The sequence below is a fragment of the Toxorhynchites rutilus genome, chromosome 3 (assembly GCF_029784135.1).
Source record: "Toxorhynchites rutilus septentrionalis strain SRP chromosome 3, ASM2978413v1, whole genome shotgun sequence".
Lineage (NCBI taxonomy): Eukaryota > Metazoa > Arthropoda > Insecta > Diptera > Culicidae > Toxorhynchites > Toxorhynchites rutilus.
In genome coordinates this window covers 294,714,176-294,729,311 of record NC_073746.1, presented here as the reverse complement: position 1 = coordinate 294,729,311, position 15,136 = coordinate 294,714,176, and the positions used below count along the sequence as shown (strand labels likewise).

General features: G+C 38.0%; 1 protein-coding gene across 5 annotated transcripts in view; it reads right to left on the bottom strand.

Annotated features, from left to right (window-relative positions):
* LOC129775127 (phosphorylase b kinase gamma catalytic chain, liver/testis isoform) overlaps positions 1-8,445 on the bottom strand; it is a 52,999-nt gene extending 44,554 nt beyond the window's left edge. For 3 of the 5 annotated variants that reach the window (XM_055779425.1, XM_055779428.1, XM_055779429.1), the window contains exons 1-2: positions 8,171-8,444; positions 7,467-7,604 (exon numbers count right to left, since the gene is read on the bottom strand). In XM_055779425.1, coding sequence (XP_055635400.1) covers positions 7,467-7,558 — 92 coding nt within the window. In that variant the 5' untranslated portion in view covers positions 7,559-7,604; positions 8,171-8,444. Of the gene's footprint in view, positions 1-7,466; positions 7,605-8,170 lie in introns of all 5 variants that reach the window. The other 2 variants (XM_055779427.1, XM_055779426.1) reach the window with 2 other exon arrangements.
* Positions 8,446-15,136: the final 6,691 nt, after the last annotated feature.

Genomic DNA, 15,136 nt, shown 5'->3' with positions numbered 1-15,136 from the left:
TGGCAACATTACAGAGAAGCTCAATTTTCGGTCTGTAACACCATGCGCGAGTATACGTGTTATGATTTTGCACGCGAGTACAGGAGGGTTAATGCGGGATGTCCAATAAGAGACTAATCACTGTATTAAGTTGGATATATCTCGAGAATATGTCATATGAACTGCATTTAAAATGTTTATTGTTGATTTTCCAACAACATATTTTAACATCTGGATTTAAAAAAATATATGATTTTGAATGCCCCCTTCAAAAATCAGTCGTTATTTCAATTGGTCATAATGAAAATTATGACTTTGTGTAGCTTCCATCATAAGTACCCAAATTCAATAAACACCGAAGAGGCATCAAAATTTGCTGTTTTCGGCTGATTTTACGTGGAAGTGTTCTAGAACAAGATCAGGACTAGTTAGAATGAAACAACAAAATGTATGATAACAGGTAAATTAAAAATGCTAATTAATTATACTGTCACCGTAAATCGTAATTTTTATTGTTAATATAAACAAAATTGAGAAAAAAATCGATTCTTCCAACTTTTTTACAGTTTTTTTTCGAATTGTTCTAGCTTTTTCCTGTTTTTTCGATTTTTTTCCAGCTTTTTCAAAAATTTCGTTGGCAACTCTGGTTGTTAGTTAGTATGTTACCTATTTAGTTCAAAAAATTAAATCTAGACAATAATACAACATGATCAGTGAACTGTTTCTGAACTATTTGTTAGAATATTAAAAAAAAATTATCGATTGTAATACAGGTCGGACTCGATTATCCGGAGTATTTTATTTTTGATTTTCGGAAATTTTGAATAATTTGTATAATAATTCTATATTGAATAGCTAATATGGGTATAAAAAGGCTTGATTAGTAGAATGCAGTTATTTATGAAAAATGCAAATCCAAGATGGCGGATACTACAAAATGGCGGATTACATATTTTCTCAGAACCTTATGAATATGGGTATCAAACGAAAGGGCTTGACTAGTAGAACACAGTTATTTATGAAAAATGCAAATCCAAGATGGCGGCCACTACAAAATGGCGGATTTCATATTATCTCAGAACCGCATCAATATGGGTATCAAATGAAAGGACTTGACTAGTAGAACACAGTCATTTATGAAAAATGCAAATTCAAAATGGCCGCCACCGCAAGAAGGCGCCATATATATTTTTTTCGCAACCCCATCAATATGGGTATCAAATGAAAGGGCTTGACTAGTAGAATACAGTTACAGGGAAACTTCGATATAACGTACCCTCGTTATAACGTACCCTCGATATAACGTTACTCGATATAACGTACATTTTACCTCGATATAACGTACACATTTCCAAAGTGTAAAGGAAAAAATTTTTCAATATTTTTTTCTGATAGAACAATGAATCATCTGTATTGTGATGCTAAAACAAGTTTTGTACCTTCAATCAATCATGAAATACAGCTGGTTTTGTGATTCCGGATTCTAAATGAATCAATTGTTAATCAACAGTACGAAGGGAAACATCATGAGAAAGGCTGGCTTCGTCTTCTGATTAAAGCTATTCATTAACTTTACTAAAACAGCAACACAATAATGTATTATAGACTACGTTTGTGAGTACTTTATTATGCTTCGATATAACGTACAATTCGATACAACGTACAATTTTGAAAGTGAAATGTACGTTATATCGAAGTTTACCCTGTATTTATGAAAAATGTAAATCTAAGATGGCGGCCACTACAAAATTGCGGATTACCTATTTTCTCAGAACCTCATCAATATGGGTATCAAACGAAAGGGCTTGACTAGTAGAACACAGTTATTTATGAAAAATGCAAATCCAAGATGGCGGCCACTACAAAATGGCGGATTACATATTTTCTCAGAACCCCATCAATATGGGTATCAAACGAAAGGGCTTAACTAATAGAACACAGTTATTTATGAAAAATACAAATCCAAGATGGCGGCCACTACAAAATGGCGGATTACCTATTTTCTCAGAACCTCATCAATATGGGTATCAGACGAAAGGGCTTAACTAGTAGAACACATTTATGAAAAATGCAAATCCAAGATGGCGGCCACTACAAAATGGCGGATTTCATATTTTCTCAGAACCTCATCAATATGGGTATCAAATGAAAAGGCTTGACTAGTAGAACACAATTATTTATGAAAAATGCAAATTCAAAATGGCCGCCACCGCAAGATGGCACCATATATATTTTTTTCACAACCCCATCAATATGGGTATCAAATGAAAGGGCTTGACTAGTAGAATACAGTTATTTACGAAAAATGAAAATCTAAGACGGCGGACACTACAAAATGGCGGATTACCTATTTTCTCAGAACCTCATCAATATGGGTATCAAATGAAAAGGCTTGACTAGTTGAACACAGTTATTTATGAAAAAAGTCCAAAAATGTATCAAAAGAAAGTTCTCGACTAGTAGAACATAGCAAATAATGAAAAGTCCAATTTCAAGATGGCCGTAGTCTCCAAACAACTAATTATTTTTTGAATGGTTTCATTCAGCTTGACCTATTTCTAGGTATGTTTGAATGTTTGTTGGGTTGTCCCACATTAATAGAAAATTGACCCCGGTCTGTTGAATGATTGATCAGAAATTTGGACATTTAATTCTACTGTCATTAAAAAAACTGCGTATCCCATGATCCTGAAAAATTCAATTTGGTCGCCGCAAAAAAATGGCTTGAATGGCTGAATGGCTTGATTTGGAGAATACATTACACTATGAACAACATAAATTCGAAAAGGTCGCCGCCACAAAAATTGTCGACTATGTATTTTTTGCAATCCTCTCATATTGGTATCAAATGAAATGCTTTGACTAATAGAATACAGTACATGTCGGACTCGATTATATATAGACTCGATTATACATTATTCGATTATATACAATTTTGGACTCGATTATAAAGGGTGTGTCACATCAAATTGCATCACGGAAAAAACGCTGTAGAAATTTAATTTTTAGGAATTATATCTTCAGCTTTCGCTTATAATCAGATAAGAGTGTATAGATCACGTTGGCCATGCTTCACTGTCAATTTTTCGTAAATTTGGAAAAATGTCGTCAAACGAAAAAGAGCGTCGTGAATTAATCCTGCGCACTCATTTCGAGAATCCGGAGTTGTCACATCGGGACATCGGTAAGATGCTGGGAATCGTCCAATCCACGGTCAGCAGAGTACTAAAACGATACTTCGAGAACCTAATCATCGACCGGAAGGTGAAGAACGGCAAAAAAGGATGCTCCGTCAGTGAAAAAGATCACAAGCGCGTAGTTAAGCAGTTTAGACGTGATCCGAGAAGTTCGGTCTGGGATGTCGCCAATAAGCTGAATTTGTCAAGTTCATTCGTCCAACGGACCAAGCAACGGAAGGGCCTGCGTACATACAAGGTTCAAAAGCCTCCTAACCGCGACGAAAGGCAAAACATGGTGGGGAAGACGCGAGCCCGGAAGCTGTACACCGAAATGCTGACGAAGCCGCATTGCCTGGTAATGGACGACGAAACCAACGTCAAAGCGGACTTTCGTCAGTTGCCGGGTCTGTTGTTCTTCTCCGCAGAGGACAAATTCAGCGTTCCGGAGGAGATTCGCAAGCAGAAACTATCCAAGTTTGTCAAAAAGTACATGGTGTGGCAAGCGATCTGCTCTTGCGGAAAGCGGAGCGCCCCCTTCGTGATGACCGTAAACGGGCAGGTTTACCTTAAGGAGTGCCTACAGAAGCGCTTACTACCACTATTGAAGCAGCACGAGGGCCCGACCATCTTCTAGCCGGATCTTGCTTCGTGCCACTATTCAAAGGACGTGTTGGAGTGGTACGAAGCCAACGGGGTTACCTTCGTGCCAAAGGAAATGAACCCGCCCAACGCGCCGGAGCTTCGCCCAATAGAGAAATATTGGGCGATTATGAAGCAGGCCCTCCGGAAGAACCCAAAAGTTGTCAAATCGGAGGCGGACTTCAAGAGAAAATGGATTTCTGTTCAAAAAAACTACAACCTGACGTTGTACAGAACCTTATGGACGGGGTAAATAGGAAGGTGCGAGCATACGGGCTTGGGCTCGAAGTATGAATAAAAAGAAAATGCCAAAAGTTGTTTAATAGTTTTTATTTTACTGTCTAAAATTTTCAAAAGGATCAGTCTCCTGGGCGAATTTCTACAGCGTTTTTTCCGTGATACAATTTGATGTGACACACCCTTTATTCAGTTTGGAAAAAATATATTTTTTTTATATTTCAAGTATGGCTTAATTCATGAAGAAATGGTACCTTTCAACGTTAAGGTGAAGTTTAAGTGGCTATTACATGTACAGTGGGGTAAAAATCGTGATTTTTTAAGATTTTGCTTGAATTTTCACCAGGAATTGTTTATATCGATATTGCAGCCAAATTAAGAAAGATAGAAGTTGTGCGTCAAAGAACAAATTGTGAAGCGGTTAAAGAACTTCATTTTAATTGATAGAAACAATCTAGTTTACTATAAATTTTTAGGATGAAATTAATAATAACACATTTAAAATTAATAACTTTTAAGTGTTTCACCTCCAAAATGTTATTAAAATTCACTAATTTAGTTGTTCCACTACTATATCTTGTACTAATTTTTTTCATCTTTCAAATGAAAGCATCTGCATCGTCTTCCGTAGCGTACTTTTTAATGTAGAGCTAGTTTAAAGCAACAGAGTCCGAAACAAAAAAAAAGTTCTGTAACTCTGTCATTGTTGAAATTCGAACATATGCGTAGGAGGAATTTTTTCTATCCCCTTCTGAGAGAATCTGGATATATATTTTTTTTTATGTGAGAAAGATGTTTTCAGACTTTAAGGGGATGAATCAAAAATCAAATTCCTCTTTTATTTTCAAAAAACGAAAAATACATGCAAAAAAAACAAATAAAGAAAAAAATTCTTTTGACTCGATTATCCGAAGTGAAAAAAAAATCAATACTCCGGATAATCGAGTTCGACCTGTACTTTTGAATTTCATGCGAGTTATTTCATTAAATAGTCTTTAAGTATATTTACTGCAAAAAGATAATCCAGTTGAACATTTTTTATAGTATTGGCAACCTGTTCGTTTTAATTACCTTTTAACAATATTATGTATACATTGTACCAACTTCCCTGACTAAGCTTCCAGATTGCCAGGAAAAGCATCAAAAATATTTTCTATCCTCAATAATTGTGAGCTCAATAATAAGGTAGATTTTGGTTAGTCCACTTTTTTGAATGCTCTAATTCAGCACTCCTTTGTCAAATCAGGTATTCGAATGTTTTAAAACATATAAATAACATTGTCTTTTTCATGATTTACAGTAGTTTTATAGTATTGTTCTACGGAATCACATGTTTCAAAGGATTATAAAATACACCTTCTATTTGTGTCAATGCGCCCCTCATTCGAGCTAACTTTTAATCGATCACCAGATGATTACTTCGTAAGTATTCAGACCTTTTCTGGATTATAACACTTACAAATATTGTAACCATCATTCTTGCACACCATTTGTATCAGATTTACATAGCTAAACCATTAAATTAACGCTTTTTGATGAACTCAATTCTGATCATGAGTTGTCCAATTCAATAATGTTGTTTTGTCCACATGACTTCTATGACAACCGTTTGGCGCGCTGCAGTTTATTTATTGTGTCCTTCGTGCATAACATAAATAAAGTTTCTGTATGTTGAGTGTCTTGAGGTGAGCACTTTTAAAATGCCCAAGAAAATGCAATATTGTGAAGAAAGCCTAAATTATGAATGGATCAATATGATGACAGTAAACTCAAGCAATGATAAATGCAACATCTACTTGAGAATTCGAATATTTTCATTCAAAAATGGTGATTTCTCAAGCCGGACAAACCATGATAATAATTCCTCTTTGACGAAAAACGTTAAAGAACATATTATTTTGAATAATTTCAACGCCTTATGGTAGTATTAGCAACTAGAGACTTGGGGCTTTTCAACAAACCCGAACTCGTATCGATTATGTTATTTTCATGAAGAAAAATACATTTGCATTTACTAGTTGCGTAAAAATACCCAAAATCGGACAAACCAAGATCATTTACCCTACTAAGACAAATTTACGAAGGGTGTCAAACTGAGTTTCGACGACCTCAGTTGCTTTTCCATAATCAAAATGCGATGAACGGACTCGGTACCGAAGTCAAAACATATATACATATGTTAAAACAATCAAAACCGTACAATCTTAACGCTCATCAAACAGCAAAAGCAGCTCAGAATCAAAATATTTTTTCATTGAATCCCTAATTTTCCAGGGCGAGTATGATTCAAACAAATGATAAGTTTCCCACTCTTGTAGAGTGTTAATCAGAGGGGACTGCAACACGCGTTCATATAACTACGTCGCGATAAAGCGTATTCTACCACTATTACATCCCTACAGGGGTAAACAAACTGTTTGCAAGACAAAACTAAGTGTCATAAATCAGTGCTTGTAAGTAGACTGAAACTATCGACCGACCGTAATAACCGATTCGGTTAATATTAATTGTTAATTGATGTGGGTGACAAGTTTTTCCCGAGACTGAAGGTTAACGCTACTCATTTAATTATTCAGTCTTGTCAGCGTTTAGCTTGCTTGTTTACGTTCTACTTTCCGCCGACTGTTTGTCACATGCACGGTTCATTAGTTCTGTGCTGTGACGGCAGTATATCATTTTTTTCCGTTGGTGCCATTTACTGAGGGAGCAGCTGGGTGATATACTCACCTAATAATAACAACACATTCGGATGCCGTCAATTCGTGTTGGAGGTTGGGCAGCTGTCGTCATCAACGACTTTGCGGTGTCTGCCAATAGCCTCCCTCGCATTACCCGTTACTACTGGCGTGCAACGTAATGTTTTTTAAACATACCGACACATATCGCACTGACAGTGTTCGTGCGGCCCGAATGTACGGGCCAAGCCTTTTATCCGTCGTTTGCTACGATTACTTCTCATTGTTTTTCATTCAGCATTCAGCCCGCCCCGGTCGACCGACCGGCCATCAATCTCTCAGTAGCGGCGCTAATAATAGAACGAATCGCCCAATTAACACGGATGAAAGCAAAATTGTGCCGAATGTTGACGTTTCACTACAGATACAGAAGATATCAATTACCACCCAAAAAACGATTCTGTTCGATGACGTGACTCCGGTAAATTTCCGTTGTTCATATGACTGGAGCAAAACGATTCAGAATTTGACCTTCGGTGTTCGCAAAACCAACGACACAGCTTCCGCGCTCTGGATGCAACTAATTGAAAAGCATGGCACACCAGACAACCGAAAAGAACCACCAATACACTATCTATTGGTTCTCGGGTGCCACTCAATTGAATTCAATTAAAGCAGATTGATCTTCTCCTATTATATCCCACTGACTGAACCAAAGCTTTTTTCCGCCCACTCAATCGATGCTTTAAACACTCACCTTCCGAGGATCTCCTTTGGCTCGTACTTGGCATAAAAACCCTTGGCCGCATCCTTATCCGGCAGCAGATCATCCTCTTCGTCCTTGGCCATTTTAATTAGTTGGCTTATCTTCTTCTCACGGGGTCTTCTCCGTACACTGGGAATTAGAGCGACAGCACAATTTCCGGTGCACGAAATCCGAAACCACGGACAGTTGAGAAGAGATCACACCCGAAGAAAACGGAACCGAGAAACAAATAAAACAAAATCGTTCCACAATTAACCACAATCCCGATCACGGAACCATTAGCCTGCGTTTGGAAGGAACTATGGATATAGTTCAAGGGAAAGTAACCGATTTTTGCTGGTGCTTCCACCGAATCACAGAGAGGAATAAGCTAGAGCTCGAACGAGAATGGTTTCAATGTCAGAAAGGTTACAGCGCCTCCACGACGTCGTGTGCATGAATGAGTGAGAATGAGGAGTGACAGAAATGCATGCAACGCATGCAGAGGGATACGGGTGAGTTACCCACTCTCGAATCGCGCTCACTGTATACACAAATCACACTAGAGAGACAGAGAAGGGCAAACGTGTGTGCCAGTGCGATAGATCTGTCAACACAGCAAATTGGAAAATATCGTAATCAACAATGTGAGAAAATAAGGAAATGTGCAACTCTCAGAGGGGCTCGACTCAGCATATATATTCACACATACATACATATGAGATCACACACCGTCGAGAAGTTTCAAAATTCTTTAACACTGCGAAATTTTACAAATCGGTTATCTACAGAAAAAAGCGAGTCCCAGGCAAACACAGGATTATACACGGACTGCATGCCACACACTCTCGAGCAAAATGCTGATGATGTTGCGAAATGTCTTCGGTGAAACTGGAAAAACTTGCTCGCCGCAATGTCAGAGAAAGTAATTTTTACACTGTCTCGAAACTGATGGCTACAATCCACTGAATAGATTCTACGAATCACATTAAAAAATGGAAGACAAGACAACAACAAACGCAATCGCTGACAGCGCTACAGAAGTGTTGCCGAATAAGTTTGAAATGTAGAAGTGTACACTGAGAGGAATAATTAGTATATATGACCAATTTTTTGGTAAATATTACCAATTCGTTAGTCATTTTCTACCCTACTAATCATTGGTACATCCTACGAATAAAAATTGGTAGGCATAAATGTCTTCGTTTTTCTTGATGTGGCTCACGCTGGTTACGGGTGTCTCATAGAGCCCCCGCAGACTGCAGACTGTCTTACGGCCGTAGTTTGATCGGCCAACTTAATCAGTATGGAGAGATATGCATATGCGCACATTATACCGATTCGATTGGGTCGGTTTTTGCACTAACATGCCAACTTGATCAAATTTTCTGCCGATAAAAAGTATGCAGTCTGCGGGGGCTCTCATAAGAATACGTTGTCAAATACCACGCAGAATAGCGATATTTCTACAAAATAGAACGAATTGCGTAACAAAGTGGCAAACATTTTAAAAATAATTAAGCATTTACCTATTTTCACAGGAAATCCCAATCGAAACTGACAGCGGAACATCAAATCTGCCGTAAGAAAAATTTTGTTATTAATAATATTCCAAACATCTTTCACACATCTAACTACACAGAAAAGTCGAAATTTACCTAAAATAGCCACGTTCGTAGCACTGTCAACCGGTTTCGCAACCAGCGCCAAATCTTTTTCATTCTTGCCACTATCGAACGCCTTCGCTTCGGATCTTTACCTTTGTCTATTTCCCATGGCGGATTGGCTGATTGCCGACGCCTCCGCCTCGGTCGAATTATTCGGTTGCGCATCCAATGATGTCCTCTGCGTTTCGACCAGAATTAGGAATGTTACTACTTGCTGTGGCGGTCCATATCCGAGCGAAGGCAGCATGTACCGATCCAGCAATGAAGTGCGTTGGAGCAAATTTTCCATACAAACTGAATCTCCCCATTCCATTCCATATCCTTGGACACGGTTTTTTGTTGTTGTTGAGCGACCGGACCGATGAAGTCGTGATTTGCGAAGGAAATTATATCGCAGATGGTGTAGGGATTAATAATTTATTATATTCTACAATATAAGTATATTATAATACAATTCGGTATATTTTCAGATATGCGTGTAAATGACAGACGAGTAGTGGATCAAAGGAGCCTAGAAGAAAGAGGAGCGGAAAAACGTCAGAAAGAAAAGGTTATCGAAGAAGAAAGAACAAGTTTTATCTGACTGAATAAACTGAATTTGTGACCCATCATACAGACAAGTTTTTGGAATCTTTATAATTGGCGACGAGGAAAAGAGGATTTTTCTTAAGGTAAAGGTTTAAAATTCGCTTAATTTGTTTTGTGAGTGAAAATAAAGTACATATAAAAGTGGAGCTGAAATGGAAAAGAAATTGAGGTAATGTTTTATGCTCACTGCGATTGAAAATTTTCCTGTTTACTCTCTATGGTAACGGTGTGGGTACAGTGGTACTTACAGTTGTGTAGCATTGGCAACAGCTGTTTACATGTTCCCAAACGGTATATGTTAGAGCCGTTATATATGTTGAAATTATGATTTATGTCGATTTGCATAAATTGATTTAAATTTTATGCTGTGTTTTCGCTAATAATTTTTTTTTTTTTCTAAAGTTATGTTCCTAGTGTGAGGTTTGAGGATTCTCAAATAACACAGTACCAGGATTTATTGAATTGTTTCGAGCTAGAGTGCCGAAGATTGAATTGTTTCGAGCTAGAGTGCCGAAGTTAAACCCGTCATGCAGAGTAAGTTTTTCACACCTAGAGCTAGAGTACCTAGATACATGTTCAGTGCTAGAGTGCCTGAGCATTTTCAACAGCTGAAGTTCAATTGTAAATTCAAGTTCAGAGCTAGAGTCCCTGATCATTAGAACAATTAGAACTATAGTGTCTGATTTTAACAACTAGAGCTAGAGTGCCTAGTTTCGAGTTCAGTGCTAGAGTGCCTGAGCGTTTTAACAATTGGAGCTATAGTGTCTCGATTCAAATTCAGTGCTAGAGTGCCTGAGTTTTGTTTTTAACAGCTAGAGTAGGGAGCCTAGAAACAAGTTCAGTGCCCAGAGTGCCTGCGTATTTGTAACAACTAGCGCTAGAGTGCCTAGGAAGAAGTTCAGTGCAAGACTAAGTGCCTGACTAGTAATAACAAATAGAACATGATAGGTTCTAAAGTGCCTATATTTTGTTTCATATATGTAAATTATTTATATGGTATTGTGCTTTAGTACTTAAATGCAAGTTATCTTAATATTTAGAGCTAGAGTGCCTGAATATTGGAATTAATAAAATCATGTCTAGTGCTAGAGTGCCTGGGTGTTGATGTAATCACCTAGCGATATGATGCATTAAAATGAAATGTATGTTGTTTTTTTTGGAATGAAAATAATTGTAAATAACCTGAAAAGCTGAAGTGTTTTGAACTGATTTATTTCAATTATCACTAAAGTTGGAATAGTGTTATCGATCTGATTAGGATTTTGTTTTACAGATGGATGAGAGCCGTCCTTTACCGATGTTCAGGTGCGAGCAAATCGAAACTGCTAGACTGGCTAAAGAGTGGCAAGCTTGGAAAGGGTCTTTACTATGTTACTTCGATTCTCATAGTATCAGTGATCAGAAAACTATGCATGCCAAGATGTTGCATCTGGGGGGACCCCAGCTTCAGAGTATTTTCAGAAATCTCGAGGGCACTGAAGAGTTTCCGATTGTTCTACATGAAAAAACATGGTTGGATGTAGCTGTTGAGAGATTGGATGCATATTTCGTTGAGAGATTGGATGCGTATTTCGTATTTCGTTCTGCGTTTACGACAGCAGCTTTCTGACTGCGGTTTACACAAGTTTTCCACCGAAGTTAGGAAGGTGATGGAGGAGATTATGTTGATAGACGTAATTGTCGAAAGTGTGTTCATCTTCAGAACTTCGTAGGAAGATTCTAGAACGAGATCAATCTTTTTCCGAGATCGAGGTTTTGGGCGAGTTACTGGAAAGCGTGCGATTCCAAGAAAAAGAGTTTAAGAACGGAGATACATATTCACATGGCAGTACGGGAGAGGTACGCAAGATTCAGGAGCAAGAAAAACGCAGAAAATGTTGAACATGAAAAGCTTCCTGAGGAAACCGGCTCTAAACGAATAAGAGTGGAGTCTTCACGCCTAAAGGATTATGTGCAGTATTGAACAACTCATCTAAAGGAAGGTGGGGATGTAGGGATTAATAGTTTATTATATTCTACAATATAAGTATATTATAATACAATTCAGTATATTTTCAGATATGCGTGTAAATGACAGACGAGTAGTGGATCAAAGGAGCCTAGAAGAAAGAGGAGCGGAAAAACTTCAGACAGAAAAGGTTATCGAAGAAGAAAGAACAAGTTTTATCTGACTGAATAAACTGAATTTGTGACCCATCATACAGACAAGTTTTTGGAATCTTTATAGATGGGACACATATATCGCTTTCCCTCCGTCCGAAGATTTTGGAACCTTCGCCGTCGCATATTGTTCATCAGCTAGTGCAGTTTTTACGACTTGCTATTGTTTTATATAAATAAAAGCTGAAAAAAGGAAAATATTTAGTTAAAATGAATCATAACAAAGGCAAAATGTTTACCTCCGAATCGTTTCGCTTCCACTGGACAAATGGCGATTGCACACACACAGTTGCTATGAGGTAAAATGTACGAAACCAAGGCGCGTAGAAGTATATCCTAAGGTTGGCCAATTTGCTAAAATCACTTTTCAGCCATCTTGGAAATCTACTGTGTTTTGTTTGTAAACAAAACACAGAACGCTTGTGCCCAAGCTCGCTCGTGATCAGTCTGTCTCTTTCACGCTTCAAGCAAATAATTCCCCTCCTGCTTTCTTCCGTACTATTTTCATATACCGCTCCCCTAACCCACTTAGTGACAAAACGGCCTCACCTAGTACCATAGACCCGTCTTGGTACGAAACATTGGTAGGGATGTATATTGCATCTGACTAAACTGATGTCAAGTTTTGGTAACATGTACAAAAAATGTGTACATTTTACCAATGTTTCGACTACTATAGATTTGGTAGCTGCACTTACTAATGTTTTCCTCCAGTGTATATAAATAAACTGTAAGCATAGTAATTGCTCTGATAAATTATGCCGCGTTTACACAGTGCAAGTGATTATCGGAAAGGAATGCAAATCAGTTGGAAAATTACACACTGTGTATATAGACTCTTAGAGGACTATCCATATACCACATGAACGGAGAAAAATAATAGACTCTCCCTCCCTCTCCGTGGACGTCCACGGTTTTCTTCACATTTTATGTGAAAAACATTAAGCCTATATCCCCCTTTAAGTTTGTTTCATTTTATATGGTATATAAACACTACGTATCAGAACGTTAGAAGCTGTTAGAAGCACTCAGTCAACCATTTGAACCTTATTGTTTTGTTCAGGCGTAGAACATTCAAGACCATAGAACCAAATAAAAAAACTCACTCCTTTACAAAATTAACATCAATTTCGCATGAATTGCAATAAATCCTAGATCGGCTTTAGTTGTCAATCAGTTCAAATAACCTATTCGATGTGGTTTAGATCATGTCATGGATGTTGAGTTGGTATCTTATTTTGCGCGGAGGAAACTGCTAATTGAAGCTCCTTAAAACTCTCATACTGATTATTCACTACATCTACTTTTCGTAAGATCACTCATTAGTTCTCGATTAGGTTTTGATCTGGTAAACAAGCTGACCAGTCCCTATTCATTGAGCCATGCAACGGATGCCTGATTACCCCATTTTCAGGATTATCTAGACTTTTGGCACGCTTTCGACATTCAGATAAGAAATCATTCCTAATTCCTCAATTTTCTTATACTATAGAGGCTTTAAACTTGAAATACATTCGTCTCTAGTGTCTGTACGATTTTCCCAGGTTCCTATGTTTAGGAGACCGTGTTAAGGAAACATATTCTAATTTGCACAAAGGCAAGCGAGTACAAAAGTACTCGAAATTTGTATTTATTTGCAGAGCCGATTTTCCCAGACACCCTGGTTTTGAAGTTTGTGTTAGGCAAACACATTTCAGTCGGAATAAAAATGACCCCTACTTGCATGAATTTGCAATGCCAATTTCATCAGATAGCTTGGTTCTGAAGTCTGTGTTGGGGAACATATTTCAGTCGGAACAAAAATACCCCCGACTTACATGTATTTGTAATGCCAAGTTCCCCACGCTCTATGGATTTAAAGTCTGTGTTAGGGAAACACATTTCAGTCGGAACAAAAATACCCCCAACTTTCATGTATTTGCAATACCGTTCTCTGCAACGCTTCTTGGTTTTGAAGTCTGTGAGAGTGTGAGAACAAAAATCCCCATACTTTCTTGTATTTGCAATGCCGATTTCCCCAAGGCTGATTGGCTTTGATGGCTGTGTTAGGGAAACTGTAGATCGGACCAATCAAAATGAGGCAGTTAGAGCGTTTAGATAACGCTTAACAATTTACAGTTATTCAATTGTTTGTATAATGAAAAATAGTATTTTATTAACTGCGATAGAAGCGTAGAAATATTCCCTATCAATTGATGGAAACATCTTTCCGATCCAGTAAGAAATGTCCGAGTTATAAGCATTCGGAATCTTTCATTTTTTCCTGCATGTTATGTGTTTAGGTTTTCATTTAACCCTCCATATACTCCGGTCAGACGTAGTCCCACGTCAAAACAATCAGGGGATACAGATAATTTCCACGTGGCGCAACTACGGGTGACAGCTTAGCGGATTAGCGGTGGTTGATCAGCAGGGTTACCATATCTACAGAATAATCTGTATTTATACAGATTTTTCAGACTTTTTGAAACCAAGAATTTGTAGATACAGATTACAGATTTTGTTAGTTTTTATACAGATTTACAGATTTTTCAAAATAATATGCCACCAATGCCAGCATGTCAGCAATGTTGGGAAATTAAGTTACTTACAGAGATTCAGCGTAATGTAGCTTGTTTGAGAGTTACAATGTAGAACGGCATGAAACTTAATGGGTGAGATATACTACGCACTAGAGATCATTGAAACATTGCCCATCGACCACTATTTTATTTTTTCAGACAGTTTCAGCCCAATAGAGGCAATCCGCTCAATGAAAGTTGATAAACGCCCATGTTACTTTCTAACAAGAATAAGACATTTATTGAGTGCTTTGGTCGAAAAATTATTCAAGATTACCTTAGCATGGGTTCCCTCTCATTGCTCGATTCCAGGGAATGAGAAAGCGAACTCGTTAACTAAGGTGGGCGCTTCAGAAGGCACACTTTTTGAATGGCAAATTGCTTATAATGAATTTTTCCACATTCCTTGTCGGCACACACTCGTAAGTTGACAGCGCATGTGGAGTGAAGATGAGTTCGGTCGTTGGTTACACATAATTATCCCTAAGGTCTTGACGAGTGCATGGTTCAAGGGATTTGTAAAAAATCTAAGGGAATTGCTCCCCTAGATGCTTGCATGGCAAGACTTTTTTCCTGTAATGGGACAAGCCCCTGTTTATGCGAACAAGTCCCGGCTAGGGCAGCCACAAAACATCGAACTCAAACGGCTCCAGTGCGGTCCGTCGAGTCGATGCAAGTAGTCTGCTTTCGGATTTGGGACCCGTTC